Below are 21,630 nucleotides of genomic sequence, written 5' to 3' on the forward strand. Positions count from 1 at the left end.
AAAGACAACCGTAGTGTGAATTTAAAACACTGCTATGTGTAAAAATGTTACCCCGTAATAATTGCTTCCGAAGTTATAATTTATTAAATTTTTAAATATTTTTAAGTTTTCTTAATTACCAATAAGACAGAGAACCTGATTTTTAATTTACCGTCATTTTAAGATAACAAAAAGCAAAAACACGAATCAATTCTTTTTAAATGTAAGTAATTTTAATGTTTGGAGTCTTTTTTCTGCCTCTATTTTGAATTTTCTACCATTATTTATTTCATATATAGTTTATTTTTATTAATCATATATAGATATTATATATCGTTAATAATCTGCGCCAACATTTACGATAATAATTTATTGCAATATTCGTAACAGCCTGAATGTCCCACTCTGGGCTAAGACCTCTCCCTTTTTTGAGGAGAAGGTTTGGAGCTTATTCCACCACGCTGCTCCAATGCGGGTTGGTAGAATACACATGTGGCAGAATTTCAGTGACACATGCAGGTTTTTTCACGATGTTTTCCTTCACCCTACAGCACGAGATGAATTATAATTCCAAATTAAGCACATGAAAATTCAGTGGTGCTTGCCCGGGTTTAAACCCGCGATCATCGTTTAAGATTCACGCGTTCTTACGACTATAATATATGCATAATATATATAATAATTGCATTCCAGTCCAAGCTACAATTTTTGATACATACTACGTGTACGTGTAAAACAATTATCATTCGAAATGTAACAATTCGATTCCCATTCGAAATAAATGACTTCGAAATCGAATAACATAAAATGGGAGCAATTTGTCTTTTAAACAAAACCGTACTTAGCGTTAAGACTTGTTTGCTTGCTTGTGAAATAAATATATCATTGAACCCTGTTATTATTTTAATCTACCATAACTTGTGTACTTAAAAATAACTTGCTTACGACACGCTAGTAAGGAATGTTCAAGTGTAAGTATTTAATTTCTATGCAAAAGATTTTTTAAACGACGTCGTTAGTCGTTTGGGGACATTTACATTTTTAGCTTATTGTCTACCTAATTAATATAAATAATGTATACAAGTAATGTAATATACATTTATAATTGAGTATATATAGGCCGTTTTAACACTATGCAAGAACTCTTATTAACTTATAATAACAATAAGTTTTATTCTGTTGTCATAAACCTACTAATCTGATTTATTACTTTATATGCGTTTCATATTATAATAAGTTAGCTTATTACGTTGAAGTAGTCATCAAGAAAATTATACGTGAAAGCGTTGTCCAGGTGAATGCTACAAACACGGCAACAACTATTTAATATGAGTACACTCGAAGGTAGGAAATATTAATTTAAATCTTCAACGTCAAACAGACCAACAATATTAACAGACGAATAACATTTCTCTTATAATATTTAAAAAAAATCAATCCTTATTCTTATACGTTTTATTGGTAAATAAATATTACCGGTTATACATCGAAATGGAAGGGTATTTGAAAGATATTTGTACCCTAAAATACGCTAACACCACAGTAACTAGCACGCAATATATTTGACTATATTCAAATCGCAAATACGATTCGACTTACTTAGAAACAAAAAAAAAATCCAAAAATAACTTGCGAAAAATTCCGACCCCAATTGAAATTCAAATTTATTTAAACGTCTATCTCTATTTAAAAAAAAAAAACGATTCAGTATTCATCGCGATGAAATAAAAAACACGGGTAGTGTCTGGATTGCAATTCATATTGTATCTACCTCGTGATATAAAAACAAAAAGCGAAGGTAATTTAAATTTTGGCCAGATTAATATTAACTTATATGGAAGTAACTTCAAGTTAAATGAGAACACATTCGAAATGAAAGTATTGATTTTTTTCAAAACCTTGTTTTAAAAAATACATGTAAAGAGAAACAAATACCTAAAAAAAAAAGGAACCTATATTAATTATAAGTGTGCTTTCATTAAATTTATATTACTGAAAGGTGGAAAGTGGTAAGTATATTCAAACGATTAAGCCATAAATATGTGAAATGTTCTTTTTTTTCTTAACTATGCTATCTATATAGCTTAAAATTCCTTTCCATTCTGTACCTACTTAAAAGGAATTTCAAGAAAATATAAAATAACTAGCAAATCTATTTTAAACTAGTATTACCAATATAAAAGTCATTTAATCTAACCGCAGAGTGATTGATACGTATGTAATTTAGTATAAATTACATTTGTGTAACTTATATATAAAAGTATACAACATTTCAAATGATCTCAGTATTTCCGTTAAATTGTATGCTTGCTGTTAAAAGTTCTATCGACACTTCCCTTCTTTAACATACGATAATGCAGTAACCTGACACCAGAAGAACTTGTATGGTTTTTTGCCGTCATTAAATATGTTGCGCAACAATATAATATATTAAAGCCTGAGAACGATCATCCTAAGACATTTAAATTACCAAACCGGTTTTAAGCTTTAATATGTTAAATATATATTATAATCCAAGCTTCAGACAAAATCTCATGCCCTTGGTATATCAATTAAATTAGAATCATAAATAAATTCAAAGTTATAAATAGCAACGAAAATATACTGATAATATTATTCTATGTAGAAACATAAGAAATATAAAATGTCGATATGACTGAAATAAGGTACCGATCAAATTGACAGTTATATTTTACTGTGAGTTGTGTATCGTAACAACCTTTAATCAAAATCGATTCATGTAATTTAAAGACGATCAATTTGTCGTGACATCCGTTTTAACGATCTGACCTAACATGTGGAAGTACCGACAACACAACAATTGTATCTATTACACTTTACGTTTGAACATAGTAAAGGACACTTACTTTGGCCACTAGTGGAGTCGTTTCTGTGGGTTCCGACTTGCCACTGCTCGACGACGCTTCCAAACCGTTCTTCTTAACCATGTTTTACTAAAACAAAATAATCAATCGTTGCAGATTTTTTTGGGGTTTCGAATAAAATCTTCATCAAAGTACAATTAACAGCATGGCCATTTACAAAGTATTTGGATGACAATAATTTCGTTCAGACCAGTCGCCCACTCAAACAGGTTTGACGGGCCATGGGACGATTCTCTTATCAAAATTAGAAAATGTCGCCGTGCCTCGGCCCGTTTATTACACTATCAATAAGTTAATTTATTTAATACTTAACTTACCGAATATCAGGCGACTGACACACATCCACACTCAACAAGGCTTCTCAACAAACTGGATATATTCCTCAGGTCGCCGCGTGATCGTTTGAAATAATTCAAAGTAGCTTTAAGATGTAGAACACTGTAGAACGATTATAATATCGGTAGGAACTTGTTATGAAAAATATTTGGGCAACGAACTTATTATAATTTGAGTACATAATTAAATCTTTAATTCAATCATGTCACATTTATTGTTAATTGTAAACCAAACAATAATTTAATCATACCAAGTTAACAAAAATAGGCTTAATTAACTAATACACACACGATAGTATTATATTATAAAACACATAATCAAGATAAGCCAACGAATAGAATATACCTGATATAATCAAGAAATTGAATGTTGGAGAATGACTCCAATGTGTACTTAAATTCGTGCAAAAGTATTCTTGAAGTAATTAATTAATTACTTCAAAAGACATTAAATATCATTAGATGATTAATACATGCTTTTCTAAAGCTATTTTAATTAATAAATGGTTTATTAGTTTTCTATATATTTTATGCTTATCTACGACTATTTTTACTACTTTTATTTTGTTACACAATTTCGAAATAAAAGCCGTAGAAAAATAGGGCGGGATAAACTTAAAATTTCTACTATATCGAAGCTCAGAAAAATTATACTCAGATATCATCGATTGACTAAAAAATTACTAAACCAATATACCTAAAACTTATAACAGAAGATGCAACGCGTTTCAGAGAAAACTTCATTTTATTATATTTGATCATATTATAAGTAGCTGCGTTGCCAAATTTCATTCCACATTTTTCTTGTATAATATAATTAACATCTTTTAGCCTTTATCGAAAGATAAGCTTATTTCAAACAAATTTAAAAATAACATTTATTAAATGAAAAAATATTAATATATTACATGTATGTATTAGCTTTTTTGTGGTCGTATTGCAGCTTTACATGACTCTCAGTGCGGTGGCATTCACCTCGTTTTACCTTGTGTAACTTCAACAGACATCCGACACCTTATACCACAAAATATCCATATCTTTATGTTTATATCATAAATCTATACTAATAAATGAGGAGACGTTTTTAAATCTACTGCCTAATTGGAAAATCTATTAAACCAATAGGTACACATAAAACTTATACCAGAAAAAGTAGTGGGTTTCGGAGGAGGTTGTATATAATAAAACTTACTATAACAGTGTAGTATATAATATAAATAGCTGTTCGTCCCGACTTCGTACGGATAAAATAAGCATTTTATTCTGTGCTTTATTTATTCAATATAATATAAAAATTCGCCAATCGATCTATTCGCCCGTACAGTTAAGTGCTAAGGGCATATAATAATATATATACATACATCACGCCTTGCGTGTTTTAATGCGTTTATTTACTATTATATTCTTAGGTTTAGTCCATGTCTTTTATTATTTTATTAACCTAATTCAAGAGTTCTATCTCATAATATAGGACATATTATGAGATAGAACTCTTGAATTAGGTTACCCCTTATTTTTATTTCTTTCTTATAGAATGTCACCACAACCTATATACATTAGGTACTATAAAATATTAATAATCTCTTACATCGTAAACACGCCACCAACCTTGGGAACTAAATTATCATGTCCTTGGTGCCTATAGTTGACTAATTCGCCCCTCAAACCGGAACACAACAGTACTAAATATTGCTTTATAAGCGGTAAAATATGCAAAAAACAAGGTACATATGAATTGAACATACGAAATGCTACGTCGCCATCGCACTATTGGCCACTACTATTAGTAATATTTTTCCTTGCGAGAGAATTTTAATTTTGTCGTAACACCTAAGATAATTATTTAAATGAAACAGGTATTCATTTTAAAATTTCGAAGGGCACCACGGGCGCTCAATTTTTAATACAAAGTTTTAACAGAAAAAAATGCTATTTAACTGTTTCTAGTTTACAAATAAAAGGTGGATGTAAATAATAGATTAAAACGTAGTAATGTTCGCTACCGATATCCATGGTTCGCTCACACGGTTAAACGGTGGCATTTTTCTTAATTTTTGCATTATTATACCAGTTCTCACTTATAAACGAAACGTCCGATTCGAACAAGAATAGAATTTACATGAATAAAAGAGGAATTTACATGAATATAAACAAACTTTAGGATTAATATCATGATACGAATGTCTTCTAAAATCTTTCGATTCTACCCGTGGTTTTATTGATTAATTTAACAGCAGTTATTGTGATTTAACAATAGAATTAGATATATTGCCTCGCGGCCTTTTTTGTGTAGTGGTTATGAGTAGGCATTATAAACATGTAATACGTTATTTTAGGTATCATCAAAAGTTTTCACAGCGCAGCGAAGAAAATGATATCTTGAGTTACATTATTGCAAATTTCGTAGGGATATGTAATTTTTTTTTAATAATGTATAGCCTATGTTACTCGCTGATAATGTTCCCCTAGGTGAATGAATTTTTGAAATCCGCACATTAGTAGATCATAATTTATATACTAGTAAGCTATATCGCTGCTATACTTATGGAAGTTTGGATTAGATTTCCTTTATAAAGGAATACCTACACTTATCCGTGCAGTGTCGGAGAAAGAATACATTTCACTGCCTCTCTCTTTCCCGTGGATGTCGTAAGAGGCGACTAAGGGATATCTGAGCGACCATCTGCTCATCTGGTAGTAGGATGCTAAACCTCCTGGCTTGTTACCACCATACGCATGGAGGAAAACTCTTGCAGCCGCGTTTCGAGGTCAGTCAGCGTACAGCCAGTGCCCGAGCGAGCATTGCCACGATAGGTGTTGGTCTAGTGGAGACGGCTGTTGAACCAATGCCGGGGTAAACTATATTGACCTGCTGGACAGGGAGACCCGAAGGAATGGCTGTTCCGCTGGCCGCCCGTGGCAGAGTACAGGGGTCCGAGCGTGCCTAACCAGCTCCCGAGGCTGCCCCACCAGGCCACGCATAATCTCGGGGTGGAACATCGTGCCGATATCGTTGGTGACCGGAAAGTGGAGGGGACTGTATCATGGCGAGTGCTCGGAGGAATTATTCTCTCTAATTTCTGCTTTCCCCTTCCTTCATAAGTCTACGCGTGCTGGCTCTCGATGTCACCGCCTAACTGTGACAGCAATTCCATTGCGCACAAAGAAATTTGGCAACTCCTTTCTTTGTCGTACTTCCAAAAAATAGAATTCCTTACCAGCTCACGTGTTCCCCTCCTCTTACAACCCGGGTTCCTTCAAACGAGGCGTGAAGAGGCATCTTGCGGGCAGGCAAGGCGGGGGCGGCTAGTGCAGAACATTCTTCCCGACTGTACTGGCCGTCTTCGCGTTTGGACTCTACTACCACTTACTATCGAGTAGTCATTTGCCCTATTTCCGGGAGGAAAAAAAACTTTTGTAAAGCACTCCAATATTCTATACCATTAATAATGAGATGATATATCATCATTATTTTACAAGAAACTACAATATCGTTTTGAAATCACTCTATCATCAATCACTGGAACATTCCTCATATCTGGACTTTTAATTTTGACCTACTAACCAAAAATTTATATTTATTATTACAAATGTGAGTTTTCATAAATTAACGGAATAACGGATCGATGCAAAAGATATTATAGTACGTCCCTGTCCCTAAATTAAATAAAGAAAAAAAAATATTATAGTTAACAAGTGTACTTATGTACATATATACACAGGCGAACTGTCTCTTCCACTCATAAACTGATGAGAAATAGTTTGGAAACTTGAACTATGATTCTACGTACTTTCCGAGGCACGGGAATGTAAATACAGGCAACCCATGTTGCCCATTTGAACCCATTGAAACCCATTTTGTTGGCCCGACTCGCGATTTTAATCCTGAAACCCTTAAACGAGGCACTTTATGGATAATAATTTTTCGAATAAATATGCATCTATCTATTATAATATTAATATATGTCATATCAGCAATAACTCCCTCCCTTTTTGAGAAGAAGATAAATCTGAATGTTCTGTTTATTATAGGAACCAAGATTTACTATTAGCGGTACATTTTTTTATATCTAAAATTTTGGTTCGATCGATTTTATAACTGATACATAGAATATAATATTTTTACAATATTGTAAATATATCGACGTCCACTAAAATAATATATAAATTCCAATAATATAAAAATTTCGATAGCGCCAAATTTATTTTTATCGGTTATCGGAAAACACATTAAACAAAAATTGGTTGGAACTCATCATTGACCTGACAAGACGATCAGCAAAACATAATTTTAATTTCAATAAGATTCTTCGTATCGAAAAAAAGACTGGATTTTTTTATCACTATCTTAAATACAAATTGATTAGTTATAGTACTTAATTAAACATGGAAAAGCCAATTGGCCAAAACCTGAAATTGTCTTTAGTTCAGATTCACGTACCTATTAATATTTTTTATGAGACATATAAAAATTCAAGAGTTTGTGTTGTTGATTATAATTAAGTTTTATATTAATATAACATAATAGAATGTAAACTAAGTAAAAATTTCAGAATTAGTTATAGGTACAAAAAGAATGTTGCTCCATCCCAGCCATTGACATCGATGTCAATGTCAATTTCGCGTTTTTTTATCCTTTCCGATCCGATTCCATCAAAACGATGGAAACCTTCTAAAGCTTATAAGATAAGGCTATAACAATGAAAATAATTATTGGACCTACGGAATTGCAGCATATAACATTCTAACATTGATTATTCTTCATCGGTCAAACTAGTGTTGCTAGATTTCATAGTTATTTTTAGATGAAAATATATAGTTAACAATGATTTTTAATAAATTTTACTTAGAATGTCATTAAATATTAATTGACCGACGTTGTTCATTTCAATTTACAATGACGTAGGAATATCTTAACATTGCCGTTCGGAAGTTAAGCTTGTCAACAGCTGTACGATTTTACCAACTCACTAAATTTTTAATTTTTACTACGCCTGTATAGAGTATAATGAAATTAATATTATTATAAATGTTTATTAAAGGAAATAGGTTTCTAAGAACATTAAAAGGGTATTTATTTCGGTTTTACACTAGTAGCCCTTATTCATGTTTAATAATAAAATATTGAAAAGAACGAAAAGTGTTAAGCAAATTTAATTTTCTGCGAGACTGCTTGAATTGGAGCGTATAAATTTATCGTCATAGACAATATAAATCGATTTAATTTCATAGTATAGTGACCTTAAAAAGTTCTTAAAGTAATGCGTATACGTAACTTGGTCGTATAAACCTATGTGTCAAATAAATGCTAAAATCTCTATCAAAAACTTAATAAAACTGTTAATTTGCCAATGACGGGGTGATTGTGGAAAATTCGATAAAATTTAATATTCTTGTACCTGATTGTTTTATTTGTTCGATCAAGATGTTAATATTTCGAGTTATAGTAGGACTAATGCCGAGCTAAACCCGAGGTATTTTAAACGCATTTTGTTTTTCATTTATTATAGTGTGTATTGATTTTATTCTTCATTAATCGTTAAGTATGCTTATTATTATTGTTTCTCATTACTTTTTCTCTTGTATTTGTGACATTAACATCACATCTGTTTGTGTTTTAATTAATTTATAAAATACTTGTATTAAAATATAACAAAAGAATAGCATAATTTATCAAAACAAATCTTCTGTTATCAACAACAACTTTACATATTCCGTTATGTACGTTAAACATCAGTACATAATAATGGGATGGATAATATTTGTATTGTAAATAATTCATATTGAGTTTATTTCAGAATATTCTATGTAATTGACAAAGATATACATCAATTAGTGCTTGAGAACTAAAAATAGTATTGAAATAAATATGCTCTATTGAGACACAATTGAGCTACTGTGAAGTCATATATATTAACTGATAATATAACCATAACTTGTACAGTGTAATCATTTAAAGTGACAATAATTTGTTTCAATGAATCATGTATGAATTTGTCTATCAACTGCATCTGTTTTCATTTCCATTTTTACATATGTATGGCTGGTTATTTAAAATTATAATTTGTGTATTTTGCTTGTGCTAATTGCATAGCGATTTTAATATAATTTGTGTACTTTGAAAACACACTTATTTTATTTAACAATAATTTCATTCTGCATATTCAACATAGTTGTGTAAAGTTCTTATAAATATGGCAAAAATATTTTATATAAATTTGTTAGTGCATCAACTAGATAGATTAATTTATTAAAGACGGATTCCAATACTGATGCTCTAAAAGCGGCTTTATACCTGATCAAGTTAGTGTTCTGAATATATAAAATATTTTCACACTCCCCATAGAGTCGCACTAATGTTGAGACATCCTTTTAATAAATAGCACATAAGCTATTCAACTTTTCTATTGGAACATAATCCCTATTACCTAATTTCAAAATGGAGGTTCTAATTTAAAAATTTTTTTTTCTAATTGTCTGGCCAAGACACAATATTGCGCTAATGTCACATGTATTATATACACATTGTGTTGCTACATTATTTTAAATAATACTTCTGTTTCACACTTTGGGAAATCTAAGTGAAGTAGTTAAATTTTTAGAAATTAGCTAATGAGTGGTAGCATTAATTATGGTTGATTCATAGTAAATACTATATTTTATTTTAATTTATTTAATACAGCATAGCGAAATTTTTTTAAGTTCAATATCTTTTTTATATATCCTTACATAACTATAAATATGTTTATGTCTTGCTTATAATATAAATGCAAAATTATTAAGTAAAAATTAAATTGATATGGCATATTTATAAAATTGTCAATAATAATATGATATTTAATCGCAAAGCATACATAAATTAATTGGTCTATGTGCATGTCCATCTGGATAGAGATCATTCGGTTACAATTTATTTTGCCTACAAAAAGCAAATCTTATTTCTGTATTTTGATTGAAAGGTTGATTGGGTCGATGGTAATACTTACTTAATTGTAATAATAATAAAATACTTGCTTAGAAAACCAAAATACACTTTATTCAAGTAGGCTCTTACAAGCACTTTTGATTCATCAACCGCCAACCACAGATTCAGACTGTAGATTCTACCGAGATAAAGAGAGATAAATGTTTTTATCAATAGCTTTTCTATCATTTAAAAAAAAAAATAGTAGAAACTCCGTGTTTATCAACTACATATCACTCTGGCTTGATAAAATTAATACAAAAAACAAGGATTTATAAAAAAAAAATATAATCATCTTAAAAGAATTATTTGTTTACTCCTTTGGAGCACTAAAAGTGATATATTATTATACAAAAACAAAACTAGACTATAATATTTTACAATGACTGCATAGACAGTTTAAGTAGACAATAATAGAGGGTTATTTAGGTGTTTATAATTAAAAAGTAATTCAAAGAACCGAAAATTAAAATATATTCATAAGTATTAACTAAGAAATTACTTCAATGTCCTTTTAAAACCCATACAATGTAGGTATAAAAATGTCTAAAGGTGGATTGGATATCAGCAACCATGTTATTATAGTTTCATTTTAAGCAAGCTATGTATTATTCGTTGCACATAATATATATAAAATATATATTAATATAATGTATATAAAATAATATATATTAATATAAAAGTTTATGTGTCTCATGTTTTATAAACTTTATTAAATTATTCTAGGAACAATGCTGCAGATGGGAGTTCTATTTAATGATGTTAAAAAAGGTAAAACGGGAAGCAGATCCAATACTATCAATATCACTGTTATGCTTCCTAGAATATCATGAATCACTTAATAGTTGACACTAGTTCATTCAACAAAGGCTTGTCGCTCAGGTTGATAACAGTCTAAACATATGTCGCTTTTGATATGCAAAGGTCTTATCAGATTTTTCAACATTGTCCTGTTCTTTACATATGCGACTCGAAAAACCTGACTTCAATGCTTTAGTACTAAGAAATACCATTTTTTCATTTCATAATTCATACATATTAAAGGCTATTTTTAGCTGGCTTCTTTTTTCTTTCTATACTTGTACATTTCATTGAATTTCATATCCATTCAATCACTTTTTTAGTATTATTATTTCTGTGTTTTGTATTTTTTTTTCTATTTTAGTGACATAATCACAAATCAACCATATTCCCATCTTAGCTGATTAATAATTTCCATATTCAATATGATGACCTCGGAGGAATCCGACTCTTTGAGTACAATACCTTCAGACGGCCACCCAGAAGATGCATCAGGTTTGTACATAGGTTTTTTGTTATTATTACTATTTAGCTAAACATTATTTCATTTTATGAATATGATTTGCAATGAGCATTAAGCACAAAATCCTTGTAATATACTTGTTATAAAAAATGTTTTAATCTGTACTTTTATCTTGTTTAATAAAATTTTATAATAATCAGAATATCTTAAGGGATATCTAACAGGTAGAATTACAAATAAATTAACTTTACACAATATTTTGGTATAATTCCGAAAAAAATGTCTTAAGTAAAACATTTATTTGTTTTTATTATTATAATTAAATTAAATTTCCGTTACCCTCTTAGCATCAGGCACTGAAGAAGCTCCTTCTTCTATGGTATCAAGCGAGGCGGAATCGGACGGAAGTGTGCTCTCCGAGCCCCCACGTCACGATACAATAGACAATATGTTGAACCACACTGAAACTGGCTCAATGGATCAGTCGCAAAACTCACTCGATAAGACCCTCGAGCCCACAGCTGATGTACGAGCGGTTGGCAGTACTTTAGCATCTTTAGTTTCGACAAGAGGTATGTGCTGTTATTTATTTGGTAAATTAAAGTGGCTGATTTATTTTAGCGCGCTAGATAAGTATTTTGCCAAATTATTCTCCAAAGAAATTAATAAACATCAAATTTACAATGAAATTACAATGTATGTTAATAATACCTACAGTTAAATGAGATATTAATAATATATATTTGAAAATACTAACAGGAAAAAGGACAAATACTAATAATATGTACCTTGTCCAAGTTGTTGATAAAACATGCCTTTGGAGTTTAATGATTAATAATTTTACACTCTGTTGTTGTATTAAATTAGGAAAATAAAACAGCATAAATTTTTTTTACGTTTTTTATCTTTATGGAACATATTCAAAATTCACAATGACATACAAATCTATTACAATTAAGAAAAAAATAATTTTTCTAGGCTCAATGCTGCCATGGGGTCCCAACAAGGGTGTCTTCGTTCCTACATCAGATACAGATCTAAGACCAGGGGAGTATGTGATGCGTCTCCTCTTCACAGAGTTCACCGTGCAAGCTGAGAGGAAGATGGAGGCGGTTATGGCTGAACCTTTGGTATGTATATATAACGTTTTTTTTTTAATTTAATTATATAATCATGAATATGATAATGAATATAAAATTATTACTATTAAATACTTTTATTTTCTTGAAATTATTGGTTTTTATTTAACAAATTTTGTTCTGAATTAATGTTTACAACTGAAAGCAAATCATGAATAACTAAAACATGTTATTTATATAATGAATAATATAATCTATTGCCCAGTGTGTTTGGCAATATATAATTAATTATTTTTTCCAGGAAAAACCACTTAACAAGACGCTGCAGAGAGGTGAAGACCCGCAGCTAGATCAAATCCTCTCTGCCTTTGGTACAGTAGCCGAACATTGCCTTCCGTCTCTACTGCGAGCCCTGTTCGGGTGGTTGGAGAGGCAGATGGCGGAGTCACCGCAACTGAATGAACAAGCCAAGAAACCTCATCAAGATTTGAGAAATAAAAGGTGAGTAAATTATTATTTACCGTTAAAGTTTGCAGCAAGAGTTTTAATAGGCCTAAAGCACAGGAAGCAAACATGATTTTTATACTTAAATGTAAATATTTAAAACCTTAAATAAATTAAAGCGAATAATATGTCAATATAAATAATCTATTTAATTCTGACTGATGAACAGCCATTAAGAGTACACAAGTATATTATTTAAAAATACCACATAAAACAAACCGATACAATATAAACTGGTGAAGTTGAGTATTTGTTTTTTATTTCAGCATAATCTACATAGTATCGGGCAGTGGAGCAGGAACTGAACAAGTTGAACGTAGTTGTGAGGAGCTGCAGGCTGAGCGGCGAGATTTAGCCGTGGAGTTTCTTTTCTGTCTTGCTTTGATAGAAGTGCTGCGGCAGCTGCCCTTCCACCCAGGCCATGAGGATCTTGTACAGTACATCGAGAATGTGGCCTTCAAACGATTCAACTATAAAGATGGGTATGAAATTAATAAATATTACTTCACTGCCTGTTCCTTGTGGTTCCACTTGCGTCAAACATGATTGCTCCGCCCGCCGTCGTAGTGTGATAATATTTCCGGTACATCCTGAGAAAATTAACTTTTCAGCTTTATGCATTAGTACAAATTATACAGTATTACTAAAAAATATCGAAGTCAAATTAGGTGTAATTCATACGCTCACTTCATCATTAGTAAATTTATTAGCAAAAGCATAGTGGTAAGAACGCGTGAATCTTAACCGACGAACGTGGGTTCAAACCCGGGCAAGCACCTCTGAATTTTCATGTGCTTAATTTGTTATTTTAATTCATCTCGTGCTTGACGGTGAAGGAAAACATCGTGCATCTGTCGAATTTCACTGAAATTCTGCCACGTGTATTTCACCAACCCGCATTGGAGCAGCGTGGTGGAATAAGCTCCAAACCTTCCCCTCAAAAGGGAAAGGAGGCCTTAGCCCAGCAGTGGGACATACACAGGCTGTTACATTACATTACATTATTTTGATTTCTGATTTCTCGGTTCAATAGAGATGAGATGTTTATTATTGCAGTTTACAATCAAACCCGAATGCAGCCAACGTGCACATCATTGCCGATTTATACGCAGAAGTTATTGGCGTTCTTGCTCAGTCGCGTTTTGCCTCCGTGCGTAAACGTTTCACTGCAGAGTTGAAGGTGTGCATATTGTATTGAATAATAATAATTAATATTGATTGAACGTGTGTTACCGTGTCGTAGGTGTCGATCAGTTCAAGTAATTCACGTTAAGTGCCCGTTAAGCCTTTCCGGATTTGTCGTCCCATCGGATTATTAACGCACACGTTGTTGTGTTTGCGCCCACACTTGTGCTCATTTGGTTAGTCTCCCTTGAAAATTGTCGCTACGGCTGAAAACGATGATGGATCAGCGAGCCTAGACAAGTCACGTGAACATAGATTGACGAAGAAAGGCTACATGTAGAGTAACATCCCAGGACCCCAGACCTTAATTTTTTTCTGATTGACAAAATATGTACAATAGAGTAGTTTTAGTGTGTACAGTGACAGTGACAGTACCCGCTATATTGGGCTGACGACCAATTCTCAGGTACCAAGTGCTCCAGGTACGTAAAGATTGCAGAGTGCTGAACAGACTCGACCATACACTTCATTGAAATAAATAATACGCACGTTATACGTATACATATAGCTATTTCGCTCACACATGCGTATTATGGTCTTTCGAATCTTCGATTTTCAGAAAGTAATCAAGGTCTGCGTGCCTTGAGATCTTGGAGTAATAGCTTCGACTCAAATTAAATGCACTTGTCTATAGCTTATAGTATTTGATCGGCTCTCTTGTTTTATTGACTACCTAATGATCTCATTTCGAACTCAAAATAGAGTTTATTTGAATGAAATGTGACTCTGTCTCATTTAAGGAAAACTTTTTATAAGTTAATAAAAACAATATTCGCCTGGGATAGTATCGAACATATAAAGAAATAATATATACAAGTAATTGCAAATAATTCTATGTGTTTTTAATAATAATAATAATAATATCCTGGGACATTTTTCACACACGGCCATCTGATCCCAAATTAAGCTTGTACAGAGCTTGTACTATAGAAACCAGACAACTGATATACTACACATACTACTTTTCTTTTGTAAATACATACTTAAATAGATAATTACACCCATACTCAGGACAAACAGACATGTTCATGCACACAAATGTCTGTCCTGGGTGGGAATCGAACCCACAACCTTCGGCGTGAAAGGCAAGTGTTCTACCAACCACGTCAACCGGTTCGGTTTTAAAAGAATAATATATGAATGTTTCATAATTTCATCAGCAATGACAAAATTCCTTAATAGTGTTACTTTTAAATATTATAACTTAAAATCTAGGTATAATTTAATCCAAAGCTTTAGTAGGATAGGTTTAATATAATATTAATAATTTTAGCTCCCAACGACATAATCGCAATCGTATGTTTTTCTGATATAGGAGCTAAAAAGCCGCGAACCATCGCCTCACACAACACAAAGTATAATATCCCTGTTAATGGGTATGAAGTTCTTTCGAGTCAAGATGGTACCGATAGAGGAATTCGAGGCGTCCTTCCAATTCTTGCAAGAATGCGCTCAGTACTTCCTCGAAGTAAAGGACAAAGATATCCGGCATGCGCTGGCTGGGCTATTCGTTGAGATACTTGTACCAGTGGCAGCGGTAAGTAGAAACAACGCTTCAATACTCGCATATATGTGAATACAGTATTTTAATATAGGACCAGGTTAATTAAACTTAATTATAATTAAAGTTCGTTATGTTTTTGATAGTATTTGGAAACTTATGTTATTTTAATAAATGGTGTGAAAATAAGGATTGTTATCATTTATGAAAATCGACATTCTGAGGTTATCGTGAACGTACATGCAGAGGGAGGCAGTGGGACTGTTTCAATTTATAATATATTATTTTATTATTCTTAGACCGTGAAAAATGAAGTGAACGTACCATGTCTCAAAAATTTCGTTGAGATGCTCTACAGTCATACACTGGATACGAGCACCAAGTCCAAACATCGCCTGGCGCTGTTCCCGCTGGTCACTTGTCTACTCTGCGTATCCCAGAAGCAGTTCTTCCTAGCGAACCTGCATTGCTTTCTGGCCATGTGCCTGTCACATCTGAAAAATAGGGACCCTAAAATGTGCAGAGTGGCACTCGGTAAGTGTATAATATTTTATTTTCTTTTATAAATTTAATATAGGAAGGCAAATGGCCTATCTGATGGTAAGCGGTCAGTACACAAACCGCCACTAAAAATATTCATTCAACGAATATTATTTATGTTTAAGTAAATATATATTTTATATTTGTGTCTATTTGTTTAATAGTGGTCGTTTGACTAAATTAAATAATTTTATAGAGTCGCTGTATCGCCTGCTTTGGGTGTATATGATCAGGATCAAGTGCGAAAGCAACTCAGCCACACAGTCTAGACTTTCGAGTATTGTGAATTCACTATTCCCGAAAGGATCCAAGGGTGTTGTACCACGTGACACACCATTAAACATCTTCGTGAAAATTATACAATTCGTTGCCCAAGAGAGGCTCGATTTTGCGATGCGAGAAATAGTGTTCGATTTACTAATGGTGGGTAGACCCATAAAAATAATTTTAACACCGGAGAGGATGTCGATTGGCCTCCGAGCGTTCCTGGTCGTAGCTGACAGTCTTCAGCAGAAAGAAGGGGAGCCGCCTATGCCCAGAACATCTGGCACACTTCCCTCAGGGAACACTTTGCGTGTCAAGAAAACTTTCCTAAACAAAATGTTGACGGATGAGACAGCTCGATCAATTGGTATGAGCGCCTATTTTCCATACGTAAGGCGGGTGCTGGTGGAAATCCTCAGGGCTCTAGATGCTCATTACGGTCGACCGTTGATGCTCACGAACACACAAAACGTGACAAAGGAACAGGAGATTAATACAGGAGAAAGGAAGCCGAGAATCGATCTATTTAGGACATGTGTTGCCGCAATACCAAGGCATGTATTGTTTTATATACTTTATATAAATTTAAAAGTACACTATCCTCTTCATTGTTTTTATAGTTATCTTTTAGGTGCATTAATCATTATGATTTTTGCTTTTTTTTTTGGTTAAATATTAAACTTATAAATATTTAAATATTAATATTTGAGTTTTGTTGTGATTTCATTAATCAAAATGGAGGTTTATAATATAATAAACTAGTACGTAATATAGGTACAAAGAGAAATGTAATACATTTTACAGGTTGATACCAGAAGGCATGAGTCCAAACGAGCTGGTAGATCTTCTGTGTCGGCTTACAGTACATATGGATGAAGAACTGCGAGGACTTTCATTCCAAAGTCTACAAACACTGATTGTGGACTTCCCCGAGTGGCGGCAAGATGTTCTCGCTGGATTTACGCAGTTCTTAGCCAAGGAGGTTCAGGTAATAATAGGATAATGTTATTTTTTTTTAGTATAGGTAGGCGGGCAAGTTTATGGGACACCTGATGGTAAGTGGTCACCAACGCCCATAGACATTGGCATTGACATTGATAAGAAATCGCTTACATTGACCATCGCTTACATTGCTAATGTGCCACAAATCTTGGGAACTAAAATTTAATGTCTCTTGTACCTTTAATTACACTAGCTCACTCACCCTTCAAACCGGAACACAACAATACAAAGTGCAGCTGTTTTGCAGTAGAGTATCTGATGAGTGGGTGGTACCCAGACAAGCTTGCAGAAAGCCTACCACCATTAAATAATGTTATACCGCTATTATGTCATAATTTATTTTAAACATACATATACATGCCAATTATAGCAGCCAATTGTAATAAGATAATATGCAACTCAGTCCTTTTGCGTCTCTTGACTTAACTCTTATTGATTCTAATGAAGTTTGAATTTAATAATTATAAATACATTAAATTTAAACTTAATTCAGCTATAATTACTCAACAGTTGTAAAATAATAATAAAAAAAATAATTAATAGGATACGTCACCGCAACTTGTGGAGAACGGATTAAGAATGCTATTACAACTGGTAACGAGCTGGAAAAATGGTGAACCTAGCGTTTCGCCACCCAAGCCTGAACCTCTAGCTTCTATCATCAGGGGGGCCGAGGCCTTGGGATTGGTTATGCTGTGTCAGGGTAAGGCGTACCCTCGGCGTCTCGCTGTCCATATACTAAGGTATTAGTTGTTTTTTGTATTTATTTACTTATGATTCACACTTTACCACATTTTTAACGACTGTCCGTTAATTTCCATATTGCAAAAAAATATTCTAAATTTAAATAAAACAAATCTATTTATTAATGGTCGTTATACACACTAACAGCTTGAAAATTATGCTGTAAAGATTTTCCCAATTCAACGGCAACTTAACATAACCAATGCTTTCAGAGAAACTAAGTACTTGCTTGAGAGGCTACAACTGACAAGAGATGAACCTGCGCTGATAGACGCAGCAGATATACACGTACCGCACTTCACTGAGAAGTGCCTGCCTATCCTGCCACCGACTGAGAAGCAAGCCTTACTGGCGGCAGCTCAACCTGACTTAGTGTGGGTGGCGGAACGAAGCCATGCTGTTTGGACAGCTGGTAAGTGATGCGAATTGGCCATTTTTGACTGTAGATTGATTTATTACAAATTTTTTGCATAGTCATTCTGTCTGCCATAGAAGCCAAGTTATGGGCTTAAGTTTTGGGTCTGATCTCCCCCGGAAGTGACTTATCGATAGTGAAGTAATAGAACGTCAGTGTTTGCACAAACACGCCACTTCGTCTGGCTTGACTGTATAATAGGCCTCCTTATTCTTTTATCAGGAGGGTAAATTAACAGTAACAGTAACAGCCTGTTAATGGCCCACTGTTGTGCTAAGGCCTCCTCTCCCTTTTGAGGAGAAGGTTTGGAGATTATTCCACCTCGCTGCTCCAATGCGGGTTGGTAGAATACACATGTGGCAAAATTTCAATGAAATCAGACACATGTAGGTTTCCTCACGATGTTTTCCTTAACCGTCAAGCACGAGATGAATTATAAACACAAATTAAGCACATGAAAATTCAGTGGTGCTTGCCCGGGTTTGACCGGGTTTTAGGGTAAATTATTAAGTAATAATTGCTAATGAACAGATAGGAGAAAAGTGTTTGTAATTGAATTAAATAATTTTATTTGTTTGTATTATAATAGTTAGGAGAAGATATCATCATGTGTACTCAATATATATGTATGATGAAAGATTAACATATACACATTACGTATTTATTTTTATAAATACTAAAATTTATTCAATGTTCATTACTGCCACACATAGCTACCCTCGCATGACAGGGTGGATTGTCATGAATAAGATGCAGCATACCTATTTAAAATAATTTTATTAAAAGATCCTTTCATATAATAAAGAATATTTTCTTTTATACAACGATGAAGCTAGTGCACACGTGTATGTATATAAATGAGTTTCGATGATAACAATAACTTTCGAATATAATGTAAAATCGTTTTTGTAATGATTTTGGAACAGGTCTGCAACATGACGACACATCCTCTAAGAATAGCTGGAGTGGGAGCTCTACCAATGGTGCTGACCCTTGGGAGGTAATTTCGTATTGACTAAAATTATTCGTTCTTAGTTCATATTAAAAGTGAGTTTAATCTAAATTAATATGTCTTTGCTATTCCTATTTCCTATTTAACATACTTAGTTTACACATTTTATACTATTTTATTTAATGGCATGCGTTGCAAGTACAAAGTTGAAAGTATAAAACTTGATTTTGAATATGAAAGTTTGTTAAACTATACATCTTTATTTCTAGGTGGTGTTATTCGGGCTACTCGAGAAAAGTCGCGTGCCGGCACAGTGTCCCGCGACCGTGTTACAAGCGTGGCCGATACTGCACGCACGCATACACGCACTTTATACAATTATCGAACCAGCGTACGTAATAACATCATTATTATTTTGCATGGATAACGGGTTTATTGTGTTTAGTTCCTTACTGTAGAACTGTTTGTCTGCGAACAAAGCTTTGTGAGAGCCGTTAATAATTTCCATAACACTACCAGCAATTAAGGCTGATTTTATGATACTTTTAATGCACTTTCATAATTGATTGGAGATCAATTAAATGATGATAGATTAGTTAAATAATTAAAATTGATCTTCCATTGTTCTGGTTTGAAATGTAAGTAAGAAATGAATTGAATTTACTTCTTTTATTTGGTGGAGTCGATGGTAGGTTTACAGGAACCCGTGCTGAGTGGCGCATTGGAGATGTATGAATGGCTTGTATTTCTTGCAGTGCTTATATCGAGGAGTGTTTGTGACCATTTTACATCAGATAGTCCATCTGCCTGCCTCGTTTCCTAATACAAACAAATAATAAATGGAAAATTTAAAATTGTAAACTTCTATAATAATTATTGTTATAGTAAAATAAATAAGGATAGACAAAGAGAGGTAGTTGAAAGAAAGTTTACTGGTGGTAGAGCTTTGTGCAAGCTCGTTTGGGTAGGTACCACCCACTCATCGGATGGTCTATTGCAAAACAGCAGTACTTTGTATTGTTGTGTTCCGGTTTGAAGGGTGAGTGAGCCAGTGTAATTACAGGTACAAGGGACATAACATCTTAACCAACCTTGGGAGTTGATGGCGCATTGGTGATGTAATTGATGGTTAACATTTCTTACAATGCCAATGTGTATGGGCGTTGATGACCACTTACCATCAGGTGGTCCATATGCTCGACCGCCTTCCTATTTTAAAAAAAAAGAGAAAATGTATTATTAAAAAAACATTTGGTTTAACATCGATTTCTATATTGATTAAATTTTATCTTTTCAAACATACAAATACGACAACTTGAAGGATATTTGGGCTTATATAATAATTTAAATAATATTTAAAATATGAATATATGTATATATATTTAAAAACATACTATAAACCCTAAGTATATATATTTTAAAACATACTAACTATTATTTTAATGTGATATATATTAAAATGGTTTGCAGAGAAATTTAAACTTAGTGAAATAATCTAAAGCTATAAGGAGTCTCTTAACAAGTGGTGATGAGACATGCAAAGAACTACTTTCTCAAAAAGTCATTATTTCAGACCGGTAAACGACAATCGTGCGTCTCTCCTCTCTCGAGGTCCCGCGTTACCACGTAAGCCCGAGAAAGAAAGAGACGGCTATATGCAAGTATGGAGGTACTACATGACAATGGCATACCTGGTTGTGCCGGCTGTACCGAGTCCAGTGATCAGATGCGCAAGTCCCGACTTAAGCTTAAGGTAAATTAGTACACTATGACATTAATTAACACACTCACACACTTATTAGAACAAATAATACGTACTTATATATTTTGTTAAATTAATTAGAAATTAATCAATTTTAATATTAAATTGTATCATTATATTTTATTTTTTATGAAAAATACCAAATGACATTTTTGAAGCAATAAATTAGAATTGTCGCTCTCTCTCTTTCTCTTGTATGAATTTTAAAAGGGTAGTAAGTCTACATTTTAGACAGCTTATTTCACTGTTTTTTTA

At 32.9% G+C, this 21,630-nt stretch overlaps 2 protein-coding genes across 15 annotated transcripts in view; one reads left to right on the top strand and one right to left on the bottom strand.

Annotated features, from left to right (window-relative positions):
• Positions 1-21,630, bottom strand: part of LOC126780356 (uncharacterized) — a 200,185-nt gene that overhangs the window by 18,849 nt on the left and 159,706 nt on the right. For 6 of the 9 annotated variants that reach the window (XM_050504785.1, XM_050504784.1, XM_050504783.1 and 3 more), the window contains exons 1-2: positions 3,182-3,292; positions 2,847-2,933 (exon numbers count right to left, since the gene is read on the bottom strand). In XM_050504785.1, coding sequence (XP_050360742.1) covers positions 2,847-2,927 — 81 coding nt within the window. In that variant the 5' untranslated portion in view covers positions 2,928-2,933; positions 3,182-3,292. Of the gene's footprint in view, positions 1-2,846; positions 2,934-3,181; positions 3,294-21,630 lie in introns of those variants that run through there. The other 3 variants (XM_050504787.1, XM_050504786.1, XM_050504779.1) reach the window with 2 other exon arrangements.
• The window catches only part of LOC126780349 (protein furry), a 132,041-nt gene continuing 118,884 nt past the window's right edge, over positions 8,474-21,630 (top strand). For 5 of the 6 annotated variants that reach the window (XM_050504753.1, XM_050504757.1, XM_050504754.1 and 2 more), the window contains exons 1-17: positions 8,474-8,673; positions 10,890-10,934; positions 11,329-11,459; positions 11,775-11,999; positions 12,406-12,557; positions 12,808-13,007; positions 13,277-13,492; positions 14,067-14,190; positions 15,511-15,732; positions 15,996-16,230; positions 16,433-17,054; positions 17,305-17,488; positions 18,046-18,245; positions 18,459-18,658; positions 19,588-19,661; positions 19,883-20,004; positions 21,187-21,366. In XM_050504753.1, the coding sequence (XP_050360710.1) occupies positions 11,390-11,459; positions 11,775-11,999; positions 12,406-12,557; positions 12,808-13,007; positions 13,277-13,492; positions 14,067-14,190; positions 15,511-15,732; positions 15,996-16,230; positions 16,433-17,054; positions 17,305-17,488; positions 18,046-18,245; positions 18,459-18,658; positions 19,588-19,661; positions 19,883-20,004; positions 21,187-21,366 (3,026 nt within the window). In that variant the 5' untranslated portion in view covers positions 8,474-8,673; positions 10,890-10,934; positions 11,329-11,389. The remainder of the gene's footprint in view (positions 8,674-10,889; positions 10,935-11,328; positions 11,460-11,774; positions 12,000-12,405; positions 12,558-12,807; positions 13,008-13,276; positions 13,493-14,066; positions 14,191-15,510; positions 15,733-15,995; positions 16,231-16,432; positions 17,055-17,304; positions 17,489-18,045; positions 18,246-18,458; positions 18,659-19,587; positions 19,662-19,882; positions 20,005-21,186; positions 21,367-21,630) is intronic. The other variant, XM_050504755.1, reaches the window with a different exon arrangement.

This window comes from Nymphalis io, chromosome Z (genome assembly GCF_905147045.1).
Source record: "Nymphalis io chromosome Z, ilAglIoxx1.1, whole genome shotgun sequence".
Lineage (NCBI taxonomy): Eukaryota > Metazoa > Arthropoda > Insecta > Lepidoptera > Nymphalidae > Nymphalis > Nymphalis io.